General features: G+C 44.3%; 1 protein-coding gene across 1 annotated transcript in view; it reads right to left on the bottom strand.

Moving 5' to 3' along the window:
* The window catches only part of LOC124804990, a 358660-nt gene that overhangs the window by 52568 nt on the left and 284426 nt on the right, over window positions 1-21666 (bottom strand). The window contains exons 6-7 of the mRNA XM_047265383.1: window positions 12345-12486; window positions 6243-6459 (exon numbers count right to left, since the gene is read on the bottom strand). Coding sequence (XP_047121339.1) covers window positions 6243-6459; window positions 12345-12486 — 359 coding nt within the window. The remainder of the gene's footprint in view (window positions 1-6242; window positions 6460-12344; window positions 12487-21666) is intronic.

The following is a 21666-nucleotide window of genomic DNA, read 5'->3' as shown; positions in this document are numbered from 1 at the left end:
CATCTGAGTTTTAAATGTCTGAACCGAGCACTCGGTTTCACCATTAGACTGAGGATGAAATGCAGGAGCTGTCAGATGGTGAACACCAGCAGCTTGACTAAAGGAAGCAAATTCTCGAGAAACAAACTGGGGACAATTTTCAGGAAGTCCCTCAATTGCAAAAATCTTAGACAGGGCCGAGATTGTGGCCATTGCGGATGTGGACAGACAACACACTGTGCAGGGGAACTTGGAATAGATGTCCACTACAATGAGCCAATACCGATTTAGGAAGGGCCCCACTAAATCGACATGTAGATGCTCCCACAGGTGCTGCAGTTACAGCCAGGGGGAAAAAGACACCCGCAGGGCTGTCTGTTGCTGAACACATTGAGTGCAAGCTGCAATAAGCCACATATTGTCCCCATCTATGCCTGGAAGTAGGCTTAATCTTTGGTGTGAGAGGTCCCCCAGTGACCGACATGCAGAAGTTGCAGTACATTACGGCATAAGGAGGCAGGAATCACAACCCGGGGAGCAACGTCCTCCACAGATAACAAAACAACCCAGGCAGTGCTGGAGGGAGAAGTAAGGGATCCGAGGCACTGCCCAGAGCTATCGTGGCACAAGTGATGGGAAAACTATTGATCACGTTCTGGTTCTCAGTGTATAAATAGAAACGAAGCAGCTCGTCCTCATCTAATTTCAGGTCTGGCTCGATAGGAAGGAGAGATAAGGCATCGGCATTGACGTATTGCGCCATTGGCTGGTAATTGATCTGAGAATGATAACGGGAGATGAAGAGAGCCCACCATTGCAAATGATGTGCTGTCATGTCCAGCACAGAAATCGAAGGGTTAGTAAAAGAGCAACTAACAGCTTGTTATCTGTGATTAAATGGAACTTAGAACCAGCAAGATGTGAAATTTCTTGAGGGCATACACAACTTCTAAAGCCTCTTCAACCTAAGAATACCACTGCTGAATGGAAGTTAAAGTCTTAGAAGCATAAGCAATGAGTTGTTCAGACACAACTGAGCATTTGTGCACCAACACTGTGCCAAGACCATGCTGAGAGGCATCTGTGGCCTACTCGAGGTGCTGATATGGCTGAAAAGTGACCAGACGTGGGGCAGATTGAAGCTTAGATTTAAACAGAAGTGAACACTCGGTCACAAGCTGTGAATCAGAAGAAAGGCACGTTTTTATGCAAAAGCACATGCAGATGCTGAGCAACAGTGGGTGCGTCCAGCAAAAACTTATGGTAGTGTGCAGTTTTACCTAGAAATGCCTGCAGTTCCTTAATAGAGTTTGGCCGTGGCAAAGCTGCTATTGAGTCAACACGGTGATGCAACAGTTTGACCCCTGTGTGAGAACCCTCAAAACTAGGTATTCAATTGACGGCTGAAAAAATTGAGATTTGGTAAGATTGCACTCGAGATTTGCAGACAGCAAAAGGGAAAACAGTGATCAGTGATTGCTAAGGTTGCCTCTGTTGTAATTTTGTGAGCAACTCGTCAGAGCAGGGCAAAGGGTATGTATCTCTCATGGACTGTACATTAACTGTGACAATGAAGTCACCACAGAGGCGAAGCTTACCCATCGACTTTGTAACGATAACGAGTGGTGTTGCCCATTCGGTGGAAGAAGTAGGCCGAATGACACTGAGCGATGTGAAATGGTCTAATTCGGCCTTGACGTAGTTATGAAATGTGACGGGCACCTGCTGCGCTGGAAAAAAACGAGGGCAGGCATACTCTTTTGTGGTAATGTGGGTCCGAAAACCATTAGCACAACTGAGCCCAGAGAAAAGCCGAGACAAAAACTCACAGCAGAGGGACTTCAGTTCCTGATATGGAACTTGATCTGATGCTAAATTAACCTTACTGGCAATATAGAAACAGATGATCCACAACAAGTAAGGTGAGAGGATGAACAAAAGATTTTTAAGAGACAGGAGTGGAGAACTGGTGCAGGACCAGAATCTGCTGTTTATTGTAGTGTATTAATTTACGCGAGGTGAGGGGAGCCCGGGTCCATGTACATTTGTGTGTTTACTAAAATCACTGCAGATCCTGTGTACTCTTGCATTTTTAGCGGTTTATTAAGCACATGCAAGTCAATAAACAATTTGTTCACATAAACAGCCATTGCAGAGATACAGTTTATGTCCATCAGTACTACCGTGTCCATCATGTTTGAAGACGAGTTACACATCAACGCAATGTGGCCCTTCTTTTGACACTTGGTGCAAACAGCCCAGCTTACGGCATGCAGCATGTTTGTACTGGACGAAGCAATACAGGACAGGTGGAAGGGGGACATGTGGCCATTGTTGTGATGCGGCCTGCTGCTGCTGTGGTCGTAACTGACATCGCCCGTGCAACACTGAGTCAATAGTTGTACTGCCACAGTGGCTCCCCCATCATCCTGAACAATTGCAGCATGTCTAACTGGGGTTGACTGAGCAACTCCTGATACCTACCCCAGGCAATGGTGTGATTCCCTGCAGCCCATGACACCTCAAAGGACTATGTTATATTGAGCACATCCGTTAAGTGTCCGATTCTCACACTGAAGCATTTTCTCGCAAACTTCCCTATCCAGGCCAGATGAATAGCAACATCACACACCATGTGATCGATGGAGGATTTCATATGGATTCTTGTGACAATTTACCATGATGGCTCAACCTGCATAATTTTGCAGCCCTGGCTTTGTAAGACTGGTTTGGGCATTTCTGGCATTGACAAAATTCTACACGCATTGCAATAACATGCATACTGTCACAGTAATAGGGTGAGAGAAGCTTACACAGTTCATGAAATGATAAGCTGGCTGGGCTTTGCAGAGGCACAAATTGACACAACAGCTGATAAATGCAAGGTGAATGCCAAGAAAGAAAGAAAGCCCTATACAGGTTTGCATTGCCCATATGAAGAACCTGAAAATGCTGATGTAACAGTGTCTCATAGGAGTCCCAATGTTCAACCAGTTCATCATATGCTGGAAAGGGTGACAGTTGCACTGACATGAGAGAAACCTGCTGTGAATATGCAGAGGCCACCTGACGGAGCGGTGGTGAGAGCCTGCTGTTGTTCCATGAAAGCTTGCTGCTGGGCATTTGGAGTATTTTGTCCGCTGAGATTTGTCAGGTGATTTAGCACTGACACCAACGGAGAAAACATAATCTTCTTTCATCGCAAAGTTCACTACAGCAAAAACAAACACAATTTATGGGACATAGTACTTCATAGAGCAACATGTAAAATACAGGTTGTGCACTGCACTGAACACATTGAATGGACAGCAGTAAAACAGGGTATAGAATGGGGGTCAACCCAAGAGGCCTCTATAAGTGGGCCTGTGAACTCTATGGAGGCACGATCTCTGCAATTATGCACATCGTCAGTGAAGGTACATCGCACACATAGAATTATAAGTTCATAATATATGTTTCAAGACAATATCTTTCACAATTTTGGAGATACAGTAATTTCATTAAAAAACATAATTTTCTGTAATTAAAAACAAATCAAAGTTTGCATGTTATGAGAATGTGTGTGGAGTGAATGGAAACCATATGTGAGGTAGAAATCTTAAAAGTTAAGGGTAGTTATGAATGTTTGACTGTGTGAAATAATGTGCTCTAGTGCAGGAGGTCACCTGCACAATGTAAAGGAAAAATCTGAAAACAGCTGTTAATTATGTTGGAGAAGCTATAAGTTTATGCTGGTCCATGAGATGAATAAGTGATTCTGATTTGAAGTTCATCTGGTATTTTGCAAACAATGTTCTGAAAATTAACACAAATTACATTTAAGAACTATGGTGGGTTAGTTAGGGGATTTTCGAAATTGCATTGAAGTACCAAAGAAACTGGTATAGTCATGCATCTTTGAACAGGCAGAATATGGCTGTGCAGTCGGCAACATCTATATAAGACAAAAAGAGTCTGGCTCTGTTGTTAGGTTGTTTACTACTGCTACAGTGGCAGCTTATCAAGATACAACTGAGTTTGGTGTTATAGTCAGTGCACCAGTGATGAGACAGCATCTCCAAGGTAGCAATGAAGTGGGGATTTTCCTGTACGACCATTTCACGAGTGTACCGTGAACACCAGCAATCCGGTAAAATATCAAATCCCCAACATCGCTGTGGCTGGAAAAAGATCCTACAAGAATGGGACCAATGACGACTGAAGAGAATCATTCACAATGACAGAAGTGCAACCCTTCTGCAAATTGCTGCAGATTTCAATGCTGGCCATCAACATGTGTCAGTCTGTGAACAATTCAACAAAACATCATCGATATGGGCTTTCAGAGTCAGAGGCCCACTCATGTGTCCTCGATGACTGCACGACAAAAAGCTTTACGCCTTGCCTGGGCCCATCAACACCTGCTTTGGACTCTTGATGAATGGAAACATATTGCCTGGTTGGACGAGTCTCATTTCAAATTGCATCGAATGGATGAATGTGTATGGGTATGGAGACAACCTTGTGAATCCATGGACCCTACGTGTCGGCAGGGGACTGTTCAACTGGTGCAGGCTCTGTAATAATGTGGGGCTGTGCAGTTGGAGTGATATAGGACCCTTGACATGTCTAGATACAACTCTGATGGGTGACATGTATGTAAGCATCCTGTCTGATCACCTGCGTCCATTCATGTCCATAGTGCATTGCGATGGACTTGGGAAATCCCAGAAGCATAATGCAACACCACACACATCCAGAATTGCTACAGAGTTGCTCCAGGAACACTCTTCTGGGTATAAACACTTCCACTGCCCACCAAACTCCCCAAAACATGAATGTTATTGAGCATACCTGGAATGTCTTGCAACATGCTGTTCAGAAGAGATCTCCACCCCCTCGTACTCTTACGGATTTATGGACAGCATTGCAGGATTCACGGTGTCAGTTCCCTCCCACACTACTTCAGACATTAGTCGAGTCCATGCCACATTGTGTTGCAGTACTTCTCTTTGCTCGCAGGGACTCGACACAATATTAGGCAGGTGTACCATTTTCTTTGGCTCTTCAGTGTATGTGACAACATGTACAATTCTCACTGGCTATAACTGGAATCAGCCAACCAGAGAAGAGGGCTCTCACACATTGTGGAGGCAGGACAGGAGACATATGCCACAGCCAAACATATTAGGAGTCACAATCTAGGCACTAGTGCATACTGTTGTGTATGCAGGGAGTCCAATGATTTCATTAGAAAGTTGCTAAAATGCATTTTGATGAGAACAGAGAGATGGTGGATAGTCAAAAGTGAAAATTTTTGTGATATCTTATTTGGATGACTGTTCATATAAGTTATTTTGAGGAAGTGAAACAGGCATTTCTTACAAAATGCCATAGCTTGAAATGTCATATTACACAGAAATCACTTAGAAATTAACTAATGAACAGTGTAGTATTTTTGGCAAGTGTAACTGTACTGAGATTAATATATCTAAAAACAAAGATGATGTGACTTACTAAACGAAAGTGCTGGCAGGTCGATAGACACACAAACAAACACAAACATACACACAAAATTCTAGCTTTCGCAACCAATGGCTGCTTCGTCATGAAAGAGGGAAGGAGAGGGAAAGACGAAAGGATGTGGGTTTTAAGGGAGAGGGTAAGGAGTCATTCCAATCCCGGGAGCGGAAAGACTTACCTTAGGGGAAAAAAGGACGGGTATACACTCGCACACACACACATATCCATTCGCACATACACAGACACAAGCAGACATTAAGAGATTAATTAACAGGAGGTTTTGTGTTTGATACAACTAGTGCGAATGCTGCATAGACAGTTACAGCTGAACTTAAACAGACGAACAGTGCACCACAGACTAGCAGTTGTAATTAAAGTACACACTTAGGAGCAGTCTTATGTCTTGGCTAGTTCTGAGAACATACTTCATTTATTGTTTTCAGTACTTATTTAAAGTAGTAGAAAGCTAATTCCGAGATGTAGAACATACATTCAACTATTTCAAAGAAAATAATATATAGTCTAGGGACACATGTGATGCAGTTATAGTTTTACACAGTCTGTCACAGCTTTTCGTGGCTACCCTAGGTCACGCAGTGGAATTCGTGATTCCTACTGAGATGAGTGAAAGTGTGTCTTGCAGAATTACAGCAACTACATTTTAGAATCTGCACTGTCACAAAATCACTCAATGTTATGTAACTACATGCAGCATACATAATGAAAATCTTCATCAGAAAACTACAAGAAAGAAACACCACCTGCTATGTCGCATCTTGTCAGGTGATGCACGTGGAGTGAGTGCCGGCGAGGCACGGAACTGCCAGGATAATAGCGAGTCATCTCGCTCTCGCTGCTCCTCTTCAGCAATCTCGCGTTCCAACTGCACGAGACCTGCTGGCTCCACCCCCAGCCTAGCTGCCAGCCGCGACACTTCCAGTAGGCAGAGGATGACACTGCGGGGCTGGTTGTGTAGTACTAGAATGTCAAGGTACCCACATGTTAGTTTCCCTCTAAGTACACCGAGTGCTGCATGAGGAAAGATAGGGCACAGTAGACAAGAGAATGATAGCTAAGTAAGTGCCAGATAAGAATTCCATAGGTTTTGGTATCAATCCCTCATCCAGACCTAGAAATTTTCTTTAATTATGTATCACTTTTTTCACCTTTGGAAGTTGTTTGTGTTTGCGAAAAAAAAGCCACACTGCACCAGAGTACACATTGAGCTGTTGGTCTTCCAATAACTGGATGAATAATTCATTTCAAAGGTTGGAGAAAGACCAGGGTGCATCATTTCTGATAGGACCATGCCTAGTATATCACTATGGTCTTCAAACCAAACCTCAGGTTGAGGAGAGCTTTAGTTAGTTAGAAACACTTACAGAAACTTACCCTTTCTATTTAGGTAAAATATCTACCTGAATTCCAACAATATAAAGAAAAGATAGATTGCTACTCAAATTAAAGACGACAGGACGAGTTGCAGATAGGCACAACTAAAAGACATTTACACATTAGCTTCAGCCAGTCTTCTTCAGAAAAGGAAACTCTTTGCCTTTACAAATGTCTGCTTGTGTCTGTGTATGTCCGGATGGATATATATATATATATATGTGTGTGTGTGTGTGTGTGTGTGTGTGTGTGTGTGTGTGTGTGTGTGTGTGAGAGTGAGTGTATACCTGTCGTTTTTTCCCCCTAAGGTAAGTCTTTCCGCTCCCGGGATTGGAATGACTCCTTACCCTCTCCCTTAAAACCCACATCCTTTCGTCTTTCCCTCTCCTTCCCTCTTTCCTGATGAAGCAACCGTTTGTTGCGAAAGCTTGAATTTTGTGTGTATGTTTGTGTTTGTTTGGGTGTCTATCTACCTGCCAGCGCTTTTGTTTGGTAAGTCACATCATCTTTGTTTTTAGATATATTTTTCCCACGTGGAATGTTTCCCTCCATTATATTAGTATCATTAATTTGAACCCAACAATTAAGTTTGTTATTGTCACTGTTGAATCACGAAATCTTTTCTGTCGCCTTATTTTCTCTTTCTGTTTTTGCCAGTACTATACAACTTTATCCCGCCTATATATACTCAATAATACGTAACCCACTTCCAAACCATAACCAAAAAAATTTTTTTTTCCGTTTTCAACACTACCGCTGCTATAAAATCCACTGTTTCTAGTTCACAAACAGTTCCTTTCACCTATTAAACTACCATTTCGGCTAGTTCTAATAACTTTTGCTTTATTCCCATTTCCGTTTTTCCCACATCACTGATCATTTTTAGCCGCTTCCCACAGGTTTTAACTCATTATTTCTTCGTCAGACAATTGCTAGCCTCATTTTCATAATCTGCCACCACAAAACCACTCCTTTTAATATATTTACACGTAGTTTTTTCGAAATTTATTTCTCCATCCTTTAACGTGTTTTGGCGGCAACACAACCACCTAACCTTTATGCACATCGTTGTCTACCAACCCAAGTTCACCACAGGATCAACATAGCCGAGCTTTAACCAACACTTTTTCGCCTTTTTTTCACACCAGATCTCCAGTTGCTTTCTAGTTCACCTTTATCTCTCCCCATATATTTTCATTTTCATTTCAGCCTCATGTTACACTTTCCACCTTCTAATACCATGTCACCCTCACAACACCCCCACAACGACCCCATTAAGTTTTATTTACATTCCCTCCGCAAACATGCCTTCGCCCTAGCCAGATTACGCTCCCATATTTTATTTTCTCAGGCTTGTCTGACATTTGGCATTACCCCCAAAGGCCTCACACTTAAAGTTCCCATCTCTGGCTGCAACCCTTCTTTCCATCAGTCCCTATACCAGTTCCAAACGTTCCAAACTGAACAATCCATTGCCCTCACCCACCTAATCCTTCACCTACACATCAACTCAGCCAATGAACACACCCGTCAACTCCTAGCCTTAATAAAAGTCCCCAATCTTTCCTCTCCCACATCCACACCGGCTGTTCAGAGCATCCTCCTACAGGCCAACCGCAAATTAGAACAGCATGCCACCCTCCACCTCAAAAAACTATCCAATCTCCTGGTTTCCCACCTCCGGAAAGGCAACTCACTCACCCTTCATAACCTTTCCAGCAAACCTCAACCTCCTCTCATTGCACACAAACCCAGTCTCTCCCATCTACTCAACCTCCCACTTCCAGCTCCACTTCCTCCAAAACCTCAAAATTCCAATCAACACAATCGGGAACCACAACACCCTAATTCAGTAGTTAACCTTTCCTCCAAACCTCTCTCCCAATCCGAAACCTCTGTTCTATCCAAAGGCCTCATTTTCAGCCCCACTCCCAGATTCAACCAAACAGCCCTCGTCAAAGATTTACTGTCCTACACTCGTACTCTCTGCTGGAAATATCACTTTGCCATGAAGAAAAATGATCCTAATCCTACTCCTAATGATCCAACTCCCCAAGACACTATCCAAATTGAACCCTGCCTGGAACAGTTCCGTCCTCCGTCACAGCGGGACCCACCTCCTCTTCCTCAAAATCACTCTCTCCAAACCTTCCACGAATTTCTGACTTCCAGCCTTGCCTCTCAATCCTTCTTAAAAAACCTTAATCCTACTCCCAACATCACCACTGCTGAAGCCCAGGCTACCCGTGCTCGGAAGGCTGACCGATCCATCGTCATTTTTCCGGCGGACAAGGGTTCCACGACCGTGGTACTTGATTGTCGGGAATATGTGACTGAGGGACTGCGTCAGCTTTCAGACAACACCACATACAAAGTTTGCCAAGGTAATACCATTCCTGATGTCCAGGCAGAGCTTCAAGGAATCCTCAGAACCTTAGCCCCCTACAAAACTTTTCACCTGACTCCATGAACTTCCTGACCCCTTCGACACCCCGCACCCCTACCTTCTACCTTCTTCCTAAAATTCACAAACCCAATCATCCCGGCTGCCCCATTGTAGCTGGTTACCAAGCCCCCACAGAATGTATCTCTGCCTATGTAGATCAACACCTTCAAACCATTACATGCAGTCTCCCATCCTTCATCAAAGACACCAACCACTTTCTCGAACGCCTGGAATCCTTACCCAATCTGTTACCCCCGGAAACCATCCTTGTAACCCTTGATGCCACTTCCTTATACACAAATATTCCGCATGTCCAGGGCCTCGCTGCGATGGAGCACTTCCTTTCACGCCGATCACCTGCCACCCTACCTAAAACCTCTTTCCTCATTACCTTAGCCAGCTTCATCCTGACCCACAACTTCTTCACTTTTGAAGGCCAGACATACCAACAATTAAAGGGAACAGCCATGGGTACCATGATGGCCCCCTCGTACGCCAACCTATTCATGGGTCGCTTAGAGGAAGCCTTCTTGGTTACCCAGGCCTGCCAACCCAAAGTTTGGTACAGGTTTATTGATGACATCTTCATGATCTGGACTCACAGTGAAGAAGAACTCCAGAATTTCCTCTCCAACCTCAACTCCTTTGGTTCCATCAGATTCACCTGGTCCTACTCCAAATCCCATGCCACTTTCCTTGATGTTGACCTCCATCTGTCCAATGGCCAGCTTCACACGTCCGTCCACATCAAACCCACCAACAAGCAACAGTACCTCCATTATGACAGCTGCCACCCATTCCACATCAAACGGTCCCTTCCCTACAGCCTAGGTCTTCGTGGCAAACGAATATGCTCCAGTCCGGAATCCCTGAACCATTATACCAACAACCTGAAAACAGCTTTCGCATCCCGCAACTATCCTCCCGACATGGTACAGGAGCAAATAACCAGAGCCACTTCCTCATCCCCTCAAACCCAGAACCTCCCACAGAAGAACCACAAAAGCGCCCCACTTGTGACAGGATACTTTCCGGGACTGGATCAGACTCTGAATGTGGCTCTCCAGCAGGGATACGACTTCCTCAAATCCTGCCCTGAAATGAGATCCATCCTTCATGAAATCCTCCCCACTCCACCAAGAGTGTCTTTCCGCCGTCCACCTAACCTTCGTAACCTCTTAGTTCATCCCTATGAAATCCCCAAACCACCTTCCCTACCCTCTGGCTCCTACCCTTGTAACTGCCCCCGGTGTAAAACCTGTCCCATGCACCCTCCCACCACCACCTACTCCAGTCCTGTAACCCGGAAGGTGTACACGATCAAAGGCAGAGCCACGTGTGAAAGCACCCACGTGATTTACCAACTGACCTGCCTACATTGTGAAGCTTTCTATGTGGGAATGACCAGCAACAAACTGTCCATTCACATGAATGGACACAGGCAGACAGTGTTTGTTGGTAATGAGGATCACCCTGTGGCTAAACATGCCTTGGTGCACGGCCAGCACATCTTGGCACAGTGTTACACCGTCCGGGTTATCTGGATACTTCCCACTAACACCAACCTGTCAGAACTCCGGAGATGGGAACTTGCCCTTCAGTATATCCTCTCTTCTCGTTATCCGCCAGGCCTCAACCTCCGCTAATTTCAAGTTGCCGCCACTCATACCTCACCTGTCTTTCAACAACATCTTTGCCTCTTTACTTCCGCCTCGACTGACATCTCTGCCCAAACTCTTTGCCTTTACAAATGTCTGCTTGTGTCTGTGAATCTGCGGATGGATATGTGTGTGTGTGCGTGAGTGTATACCTCTCCTTTTTTCCCCCTAAGGTAAGTCTTTCCGCTCCCAGGATTGGAATGACTCCTTACCCTCTCCCTTAAAACCCACATCCTTTTGTCTTTCCCTCTCCTTCCCTCTTTCCTGATGAAGCAACCGTTGGTTGCGAAAGCTTGAATTTTGTGTGTATGTTTGTGTTTGTTGGTGTGTCTATCGACCTGCCAGCGCTTTTGTTTGGTAAGTCACATCATCTTTGTTTTTAGATATATTATTCCACTGTGGAATGTTTCCCTCTATTATATTCGTATATCTATATATATATTTAGACAAGCAAGCTCACCTCGTGTACCCGTGACCACCATTTCCAGCAGCCCAAACAACAATTCCAGTCCAAGCTGCTGGACATGGCAGACATGTGGTGAGGTGTGCTTGCTTGAAGAGAGAGAGAGAGAGAGATAGAGAGAGAGAGAGAGAGAGAGAGAGAGAGAGAGAGAGAGAGAGAGAGAGTGAGTGAGTGTGTGTGTGTCCTTCTCTGAAGAAAGCTTTGGCCAAAACCTAAAGTGTAAGTGTCTTTTTGTTGTGCCTGTCTGCAGCTCTATATATCATCTGTACAGTGAGTAGCAACCAGGAGTTTCCATTGCTCGAAATTCCAGGCAGTTCTCAAAAGGAAAGATTAAGGTTCTTTCTGTGTATGGAAAATGTAAATGATTTTCTGCTGCTATTTGTCAGTCTGTTCATGTTACTGTAGCAATGGAATGGTTTCCTCTCATGAAATGTTAATGTGGTATGCTACATTAAAGTATTGGTGAATTTCATGTGTATTCCAGAAGTATATGTTTATGTTGTTTAAGTGCAGATAATGATGCATCACATACTAATAATTTGTATCAAAAGAATGGAATATGAATATATTTAAGTTCTGGAAGCCTTAGAAGGAGAGGTGGTAGAAGTGAAGAAGGAAAAGAATGAGACCAACTGGATTACTTCAAGGATATGCTAAGCACTGTCGAGGGCATCATCCGTCACAACTGGACTAAATGCCATGGTGTTGCATCAGGGAAAACATACTGTGAAGGGAATAATATTAGAAACAAATGACTAACCCACATTCCTCAAACTCAAATCCTTCGTTGGCTGTTGACCCTTCAAGAACCCATCATAACTTACAATGTCCTGAGTTTTATAGCACAAAACTTGAATTCCACAGGAACACATACATGCTCTTACATCATTATCATTTCACCTACCAAGATCATCACTCTCAAAGATGAGATTCTCATGGACACCAAGTCTACGGCAGAATTGGATGAAATTCTCCATGTTGTCCCGAGAGAAGAAGCTGCGTCGTGCAGCATTGTCCCAGCAGCGTCCACGGATCACAGGTACCTGCTGTGTATCAAATAAAACTTCAGTGGACATCTGGTATAAATAGGTAGCTCTTCAGACTTAGACATAAATCACTTTTTACAAACAAGAAAATAAAAACATCTTGGGCCTTAATCAAAGCTTATAAAACAGCTATATTCTCCTGATAGCATACACTTTGTTGCACGACCAACAGAAATTCTCATCACCATAAGAGTTTTGTTATCAAATGTTCCCACTTTTTTTATCTCAATGAGGAAGAGAGATGATGTGAAATGATGGAGGAGGTCTAGTGAATCAGGAACAGATCAGGAGATATCCACAAGACATTCAGTACAAAGAGAAGGGAAACAAAGAAAGAACAGTGAATCAATCACTTGAAAAACATTGCCAATAGTATTTATTCATTCTTTTCATCATCAGTAGGAGCTTTATCTGAATCAGCTATAATGATGTGATAGTTTACAAATGTTCTCTCCCACACCCATTTGTCATGAGAAAAGTTATCAGACAAGTATGAAATTCAAAGGAGATTACAACTGTTATTCTTGACACATGAAGGTGAATAAGGTTTGTGGAGATGTAACTCTGTGGAGTTGCCTGGAACAATATTGCTGCCCTTTGGTAGCTCAACTAACCTCTCTGGACCTGCAGTTAGTGTGCTCTGCTTGACATTTGTGACAACATGCTTTGTACCTTGTGTGGATTTGTACAACCAGTTAGTTATTATTATATGACTGAGCCCATACCTCCTACAATGATGACCCTGAAATTTCAATCTTGCCACGTTTATAAAACTCTCCCATGCCGGTCTGTTGTCCTACATTGCTGCAGCTACCTCCAGCTCAACCATTTCCTGCTCCGAAGGATGCCTGTCTCAACTCTTTGTCAACACCAGTGAATTCCATGAACTTTCTTTGCCTCAGTGTGATACAGTTTTTCCAGAACTTGGGCAAAGTGTCTGATTCGGTAGCGTGTAGTGAACCGATGACAATGCTTCCATTGTTTCCATGTCTACCATGCCAGATCATGCCACTTCACACCAAAATTGCCAATGACATGTGTTCTATTCTCGGCGCGTCCTTACCAGTGGCAGCACTGTAATGGTGCTTGGTGACTATTTGCCTAGAAATTCTGCTATGACAACAAATGTTATTCTGGACAAACAATGGCTTCCTGCACCCCATTTGCCAGTACACAGTGTTCTGAGCTTCCATGTGGGAAGTAATGACACTTATTCCTGTGGACACTTCTTTAGTGCCAGTGAATCTACATGCATTTAACAGTCCCTCTGTTTTGCAGAACTATACGGACACCGACCAGAGTTCCATCATAGTTGGTCAATACTGGCTCCTGCTAAATGATCCTCAAACCATTTCCAATTATTTGCCACTTCCAGACAAAAACTCATGGATTCAAGTGATTTTCCTGGACATAAAAGTGAACTACCCGACACAGACTACGTCGTCATGCAGCATTCGCATGTGTTATCTGCATCACCTTAGTGACATCACATCTCTGAACTATGGTGGTGGGGGAGGGGGGAGGGAGGGAGGGAGGGGGTTGGAGGCTCTGTGGCGACATAAATCTCTGGAGTCATGTGGAACAATATTGTCACGTAGAAGAAGGTATAAGTAGATGAATGACGAACACTAACTTCACTTAACGAGCGAACTGCCTCCGGCCAGAACACATACAGTATATATACAGTTACAGAACATCCCAGCACAATGATTCTTGACATTTGTAGATACTTCTAGAATGCACCCGAACCGAATATAGAAATTAAAATTTTAGAGTTCAGGTGAGTTTTGAACTCATGACCCTCCATGAAACAGTCTAGTATCGTAACCACTACACCATGGTGACTGCGGTACTCAGCGTCTTCTGTGACATTGCTCCCCCCTCAGCTGTGGTTAACACCTGGCTAATGTAGTCATTGTCCATGTCCACAGTGTCTCTCACGTTACGTCCTCCTAGTCTGGGAACGAGTCATCAGTCCTGCATACTCCGACTCCTGATGACTGATGTTTGCCCTGGCAGTGATCTTCTTAGAACTTCCTTCGCTGCTACGCTCTTCATCACCTTTCTGCTTGTTGCCTGTCGCTGGAACTTCGAATTTACCCTGGGTTGCAGGATCCTTATAGGGCTTCATTCGAAGGACGTGGACCGTATCTCTGATCTTTCGTCTCCTTGTGTCGGGGTCGAAATCTTCAACTTCGTAAGTAATATCAGACAAACTGTCTTACAACCTTATAAGGTCCAAAGTAGCGCCTGAGGAGCTTCTCAGAGAGACCAACCTCCCAAACAGGAGTGAAGAGCCAGACGAGGTCACCAGGCTGGTAGACAACAGGGCGGTGGATCGTGTCATACCTTCGACGATCATTTTCTTGAGCCTGCAGCGTGCAGAGTCGAGCTAACTGCCGAGCTTCCTCAGCTGTGGTTAACACCTGGCTGATGTAGTCGTCGTCCACGTCATCAGGATGTAATGGAAACACAGTGTCCATCGTCGTAGTCGCCTGACGTTCACACACCAGGAAAAATGGCTTAAATCCTGTGGTGTCTTGTTTGGCAGTGTTGTAGGCAAACGTCACGAAAGGTAGCACGTCATCCCAGCTGCTCTGCTCAACATTGACGAACATTGATAGCATGTCGGCCAAAGCCTTATTAAGGCGTTCGGTAAGCATGTTAGTTTGTGGATGGTAGGCAGTCATCATGTGATGAGTAATGTTGCACCGACGGTTTATCTCCGTCATAAGATTCGGTTGAAAAACTCTACCTCAATCCGTAATTAACGACCTTCCGTCACCGTGTTTTTCGTGTTTTAATACAATGTCTGTCATGATCAATTTGCCTACCTTGAATGCTTCGACTGTTTCCACGGCTTCTGTAATGGCATAGCGTGTCAGATAATCAGTGCAAACAATAATCCATCTATTGCCACTAGCAGACGTTGGAAATCGTCCGAGGAGGTCAATCCCAACACGCTGGAAAGGCGTTTCGGCTGGTGGAATTGGTAAGAGTTGGCCAGGTTGTTTCTGAGGAATTACCTTTCTCCTCTGACATTCTTGACAGTGCCACACATAGTGATGGACACTCCTCAATAAATCTGGCCAGAAAAATCTCTTGTGGATGCTATTGTACGTCTTAATTCACTACTGGCCATTAAAATTGCTACACCAAGAAGAAATGCAGATGATAAACGGGTATTCATTGGATAAATATATTATACTAGAATTTACATGTGATTACATTTTCACGCAATTTGGGTGCATAGATCCTGAGAAGTCAGTACTAAGAACAACCACCTCCGGCCGTAATAACGGCCTTGATAGGCGTGGACATTGAGTCAAACAGAACTTCGATGGCGTGTACAGGTACAGCTGCCCATGCAGCTTCAACACGATACCACAGTTCATCAAGAGTAGTGACAGGCGTATTGTGATGAGCCAGTTGCTCGGCCACCATTTACCAGACATTTTCAGCTGGTGAGAGATCTGGAGAACGTGCTGGCCAGGGCAGCAGTCGTACATTTTCTGTATCCAGAAAGGCCCGTACAGGACCTGCAACATGCGGTCGTGCATTATCCTGCTGAAATGTAGGGTTTCGCAGGGATCGAATGAAGGGTAGAGCGAATGAAGGGTAGTGCCACGGGTTGTAACACATCTGAAATGTAACGTCCACTGTTCAAACTGCCGTCAGTGCGAACAAGAGGTGAGCGAGACGTGTAACCAATGGAACCCCATACCATCACGCCGGGTGATACGCCAGTATGGCGATGACGAATACACGCTTCCAACTCGCGTTCACTGCTATGTCGCGAAACACGGATGCGACCATTATGATGCTGTAAACAGAACCTGGATTCATCCGAAAAAATGACGTTTTGCCATTCGTGCACCCAGGTTCGTCATTGAGTACACCATCGCAGGTGCTCCTGTCTATGATCCAGCGTCAAGGGTCACCGCAGCCATGGTCTTCGAGCTGATAGTCCATGCTGCTGCAAACGTCGTCGAACTGTTCGTGCAGATGATTGTTGTCTTGCAAACGTCCCCATCTGTTGACTCACGGATCGAGACGTGGCTGCACGATCCGTTACAGCCATGCAGATAAGATGCCTGTCATCGCGACTGCTAGTGATACGAGGCCGTTGGGATCCAGCACGGCGTTTCGTATTACCCTCCTGGATCCACCGATTCCATATTCTGCTAACAGTCATTGGATCTCGACCAACGCGGGCAGCAATGTCGCGATACGATAAACCGCAATTAGGCTACAATCCGACCTTTATCACAGTCGGAAACGTGATGGTACGCATTTCTCCTTCTTACACGAGGCATCACAACAACGTTTCACCAGGTAAAGCCGGTCAACTGATGTTTGTGTATGAGAAATCGGTTGGAAACTTTCCTCATCTCAGCACGTTGTAGGTGTCGCCACCAGCGCCTACCTTGTGTGAATGATCTGAAAAGCTAATCATTTGCATATCACAGCATCCTCTTCCTGTCGGTTAAATTTCGCGTCTGTAGCACGTCATCTTCTTGGTGTAGCAACTTTAATGCCCAGTAGTGTAAATGCTAAATGTCCGGTCTCATGTGTTTCATGGAATTTCTGTAGAACATCTAAGCGCATGTGTTTAGGAATCACTGGTAGCCACCTCTTTCCGAACGGATCAAAGTTTTTCTTGCAAAGTAATCCATAAACTACCTTAAATTGTCCGTTCACATCCTCTGACCGATTTAAGGCAAGCATAATTTGAAATATCTTGGCGTCCTTCTTCTGCTCAGCAGAGAGATCCTGGAGTGCAGCAAGACGACAGTCACTATCTTCATCAAAGTCTTGATGGTCTTGCACAGGGTTTCTTGAGAGACAGTCGGCATCTTGGTGTTTTTTTCCTGTTTTGTACACTACGGTAGTGTCATACTCTTGAAGACGTATTGCCCACCTGGCGAGTCATCCTGTTGGATCTTTAAGACATGTCAACCAGCAAAGTGAATAGAGATACTGTCGAAATTTGCACATGGCCCACATCACAGCGAGACATTCTCTTTCTGTATTTGAGTAGTTTCTCTCGAAGTTTGTAAGTGTCCTAGAAGCATAGGCTCTTTTCCATCCGAAATTTGTACCAGAACAGCACCGATCCCATACCCAATGGCATCTGTGTGTAGTTCTGAAGGTGCTCTCTCATCATACAGACCAAGTACAGGGTCAGTCGTCAGAGCTACTCGCAGCACGTCGAAAGAGTCTTGTTGAGCACCACCCCAGATAAATTTAGCATTGGCTTTTAACAACTCTTGGAGTGGCCTGGCTTTGACACAAAAGTCTTTGATAAAACGACGGTAATAAGAACAAAATCCGAGGAAGCTTATCTCTAATACTTTTAGGAATAGGAAATTCCGTTATAGATCTCACCTTTCCTGGGTCTGGCCGCACACCTTCGCTTGACACAAGGTGTCCAAGTATTTTGATTTCTTTTGCTCCAAGGAGACACTTTCTTGGATTAAGTCTCAGTCCACTTTGTTGGAGACACTTAAGAACGGCCCTCAGTCTTTTTTACGTGTTTATCAAATGTCTCTGAGAACACTATAATGTCATCTAAATGACAAAGACACAGCGTGACAGAAGATTATCCATCATCCGTTCAAAAGTTGCTGGTGCATTACACAAACCAAACGACATTACCTTAAACTCTTACAGGCCCTCAGCCGTGATGAATGCAGTTTTCCCACGATCAGCTTCATCTTCTTCGATTTGCCAGTATCCCGAATACATGTCCATGGTTGAGAAAAACTTAGCCCCCTTCAGACAATCTAGTGTATCATCAATTCGTGGAAGAGGGTAAACGTCCTCTTTAGTTAGCTCATTAAGTTTCCTGTAATCAACACAAAAGTGCCAACTGCCATCCTCCTTCCTGACGAGGACCACTGGTGACGACCATGGGCTCTGTGAAGGCTCAAGGATGTCATTCTTCTTTATTTATTCTACCTCGTCGCCAATTATTCGACGTTCCGTTGCTGACACACGGTATGCTCTCTGGCTAAATGGTTGATGGTCTTCAGTGCTAATTCGGTGCTTCACCATTGATTTGTCTAATTTGCTCTTCACCTGTGGAGTGAAGCATTCAGAGAACTCTTGAAGAATGGCAAGTAGCTTCTTCTATTGTTTCTTAGTGAGACCTGGTGATAGTCGAGCTAGAAGATCTTGTCTCGTAATGGTAGCGCCAGTTTCGCCCACAGACTCGGGATGGGAGGTTTTTATGATGCTCAGCCGTTCGGCAATTAACGGTTCAGCGTTTGCTACGCACATGCGTCTTGGAAGGATCTGCAGTTCTCGGCGACAGTTAACTATTCACAATTCATCAAATCCGTTCTTAAACGAGACGACAGAGACTGGGATGCCCAAGTTATTCTTCAGTGGTATGCTTCTCTTACATTCCACTACAAGATCCATGGGTTGATGCATGGCATGATACATGATAGTTACCTTTCTAGCTCTGACTGGAAGAATGATCACTTCATCCAGCACACATAGTCTCCACACACTCGGATGCACATCTTCCTGTCCACAGTGTCTCATCTCGTCTAGCATAATCTTCGAGTGACCACAATCTATAATTGCAGGAGAAGCTTTCAAAAAGTCCCACCCCAGAAAGACGTCATGACTACACTCTTGTAAGACGATGAATTCTAAGGGCTGTGTATGGCCAGTTATACCCACATGAATGACACATCTTCTTGTAGGTTTTACATATTTGCCATTAGCCACCTTCAGCAGAGATGTTTTGTTGTCGACGAATACGGTTTTCTGTAACTAACGACGGTACATCTCCGGAATGACTGAATATGATGCTCCAGAATCCACAAGAGCGTCGGCTGGTCGGCCATCCATGAGGATATTGACGTAGTTTCGTATTATTTTTGTAGTGATCGACAGCAGGGAATTTTCCTCTTCGGCGGCCTCCCCTCCAAGGGAGCTCGCACCCTTTAGTTTTCCAGGTTGCGGCGGCCATGTGATCGGCTAGAGGTTCTAAACGGCGATGGAGACCTTGATCGGCGTATTGGGGAGCGTCCTCTCCAGCGGCTAGCCTGCGGCGATGGTGACCTACGTCGTCCTGCACCCACATCTTCTTGTTCATCTTCGTCGTCCCGGAGTTGGCGTCGGCTAAGATCGGTCTGCTGTCTTCTGGCGCGGGCGTCCACATATTGGTTGGTTATCCTGGGTCCTCCAGACGTCAGTCTTCCTTGGTACAGGTTCCTCATGCGTCATTGTAGTAACGTAACTTCGCCTGGATCTCGACTTTTTCACCGTTTTAAAGGGAAACGAAGGACGAGAGATTGGGTTCAATATCTGTTCCAGTTCCTCCTTTATGACCACTCGAAGCGTCTCGGTTTTTTGCTCGCCATGCAGTCCAAGTGCCTTCTGAGCTTCCTCTCACACTATCTGATGAAGAACACTTGTGAGATCAGTTTCTTCCTCCATCACATACATCGATACGACGTTTGGAAGCCGTTCAATCTTCTTTCGTGTTATTTTTTTTATGCATTGTCTCGATATACCATTTTATGAAATCGTCTGCTGTCGAAACCTCCTTCAGGAGTAGGGCTTGATACAGGTCCTCAGCAACACCCTTCATGAGATGTGCAACCTTATCTTCCTCCTTCATTCCCGGATCCACTATTTTACACAGCTCCACGACGTTTTGAATGTAGGATGCTGTAGTTTCTCCTGGACACTGTGTCCTGCATTTTAATTTATCTTCAGCCTTGCACTTCTGTTGTTGTGTGTGTCGCCGTAATACTTGTGCAGTTCCGCCTGAAATACTTCACAGCTTGTGAACTTCTCCTCGTTGTTCTCATACTATTGCTTGGCAGTGCCCTCCAAGTAGAAAAATACGTTAGCCAAACACACGGTGTCATCCCATTTGTTAAATTTGGCTATACGCCCGTATACCTTCAGCCACTTGTTCCGATCTTGGCCATCGGCACCAGAGAACCCGGAAGGATGTGTCTTGTGATGGCACACAGTTGCTGTCATCGTAACGTCCTCTTCTTCTTATGTCTCCGATAGATTGTGATCTGTTGAATACGGCTTGAACTCGGGTTTCTCGCCACCTAAACGTCGGCTCTGTCGTGGCCTGATGGGAGCCACTGTGTCGTCGATATTGTGCGCTATCTCAGGTTCCAATGCCGAGCGTCTCCACCAGGATAATGTCACGTACAATAAGGTGTAATTAGATGAATGACGAGCACTAACATCACGTAATGAAGGTTTATTCAGCCTGCAGCCAGAACACATACGGTATATATACAGTTACAGAACATCCCAGTACAATGATTCTTGACATTTGTGGATGCTCCTAGAATGTACTCAAACCGAATATAAAAATTAAAATTTTAGAGGTGAGTTTTGAACTCACAATTCTCCATGCAACAGTCTAGTAGCATAACCACTACACCACGGTGACTGTGCTACTCAGCTTCTTCTGCGACAATATTGCTGCCCTGACATAGATCAACTAACCTCTCTGGACCTGCTGTTAGTTGCCTCTGATCGATATTTGTGACAACATGCTTTGTACCTTGTAGGACAATAAAATATATTTGTACGGAATCATATGGCCTGTATGTTTTTATTACACGTAACTACTATTTTGAGTATTGTACTTCCTATAGGTTGTTTCAACAAGGCCAATGACTAGAGCTATCTCCTCATATCTATGATTTCAAGTAGCTTCACAGCCAAAAGTCATTAAGTGTAAGTAAAGTCTGGAAACTGATTGAATTCATATGAGAAAGAACTAAAATAACATGGTTATCACAGAATCTCTGTGGTAGCACTGGTTGACAACACACACTTCCACAATCATAAATGGATTTTTGGTCTCCCACATGTGACAAGTTCTGGATATTTAAAATCTCATTAAAAAAAAGTGCTGTATCTGTTCACAGCACTTTTAAAAGACATTGCAATATTTGCCATTTGTAAAGAAACACATTTTCCAAATTATTGTTGTTTCACAGAGCTGGTTGCTTTCAGTTCCCTTATAAGGATGCCTTTTGAGGGTGATTTAATTGATATTCAGACAAAGTCTTTTAACATGCTTGTTGGTCTAAGAATGATAGTTTTGTGTTCAATCTAGAGTGCAACTGCAACATACATTTTGGATCTTCCATTTTTCACACATGCTTTAAAATGCATATGCCT

This window comes from Schistocerca piceifrons, chromosome 7 (genome assembly GCF_021461385.2).
Source record: "Schistocerca piceifrons isolate TAMUIC-IGC-003096 chromosome 7, iqSchPice1.1, whole genome shotgun sequence".
NCBI lineage: Eukaryota > Metazoa > Arthropoda > Insecta > Orthoptera > Acrididae > Schistocerca > Schistocerca piceifrons.
Note: the sequence above shows the minus strand (reverse complement) of the source record. Positions and strands in the feature narration are given on the sequence as shown.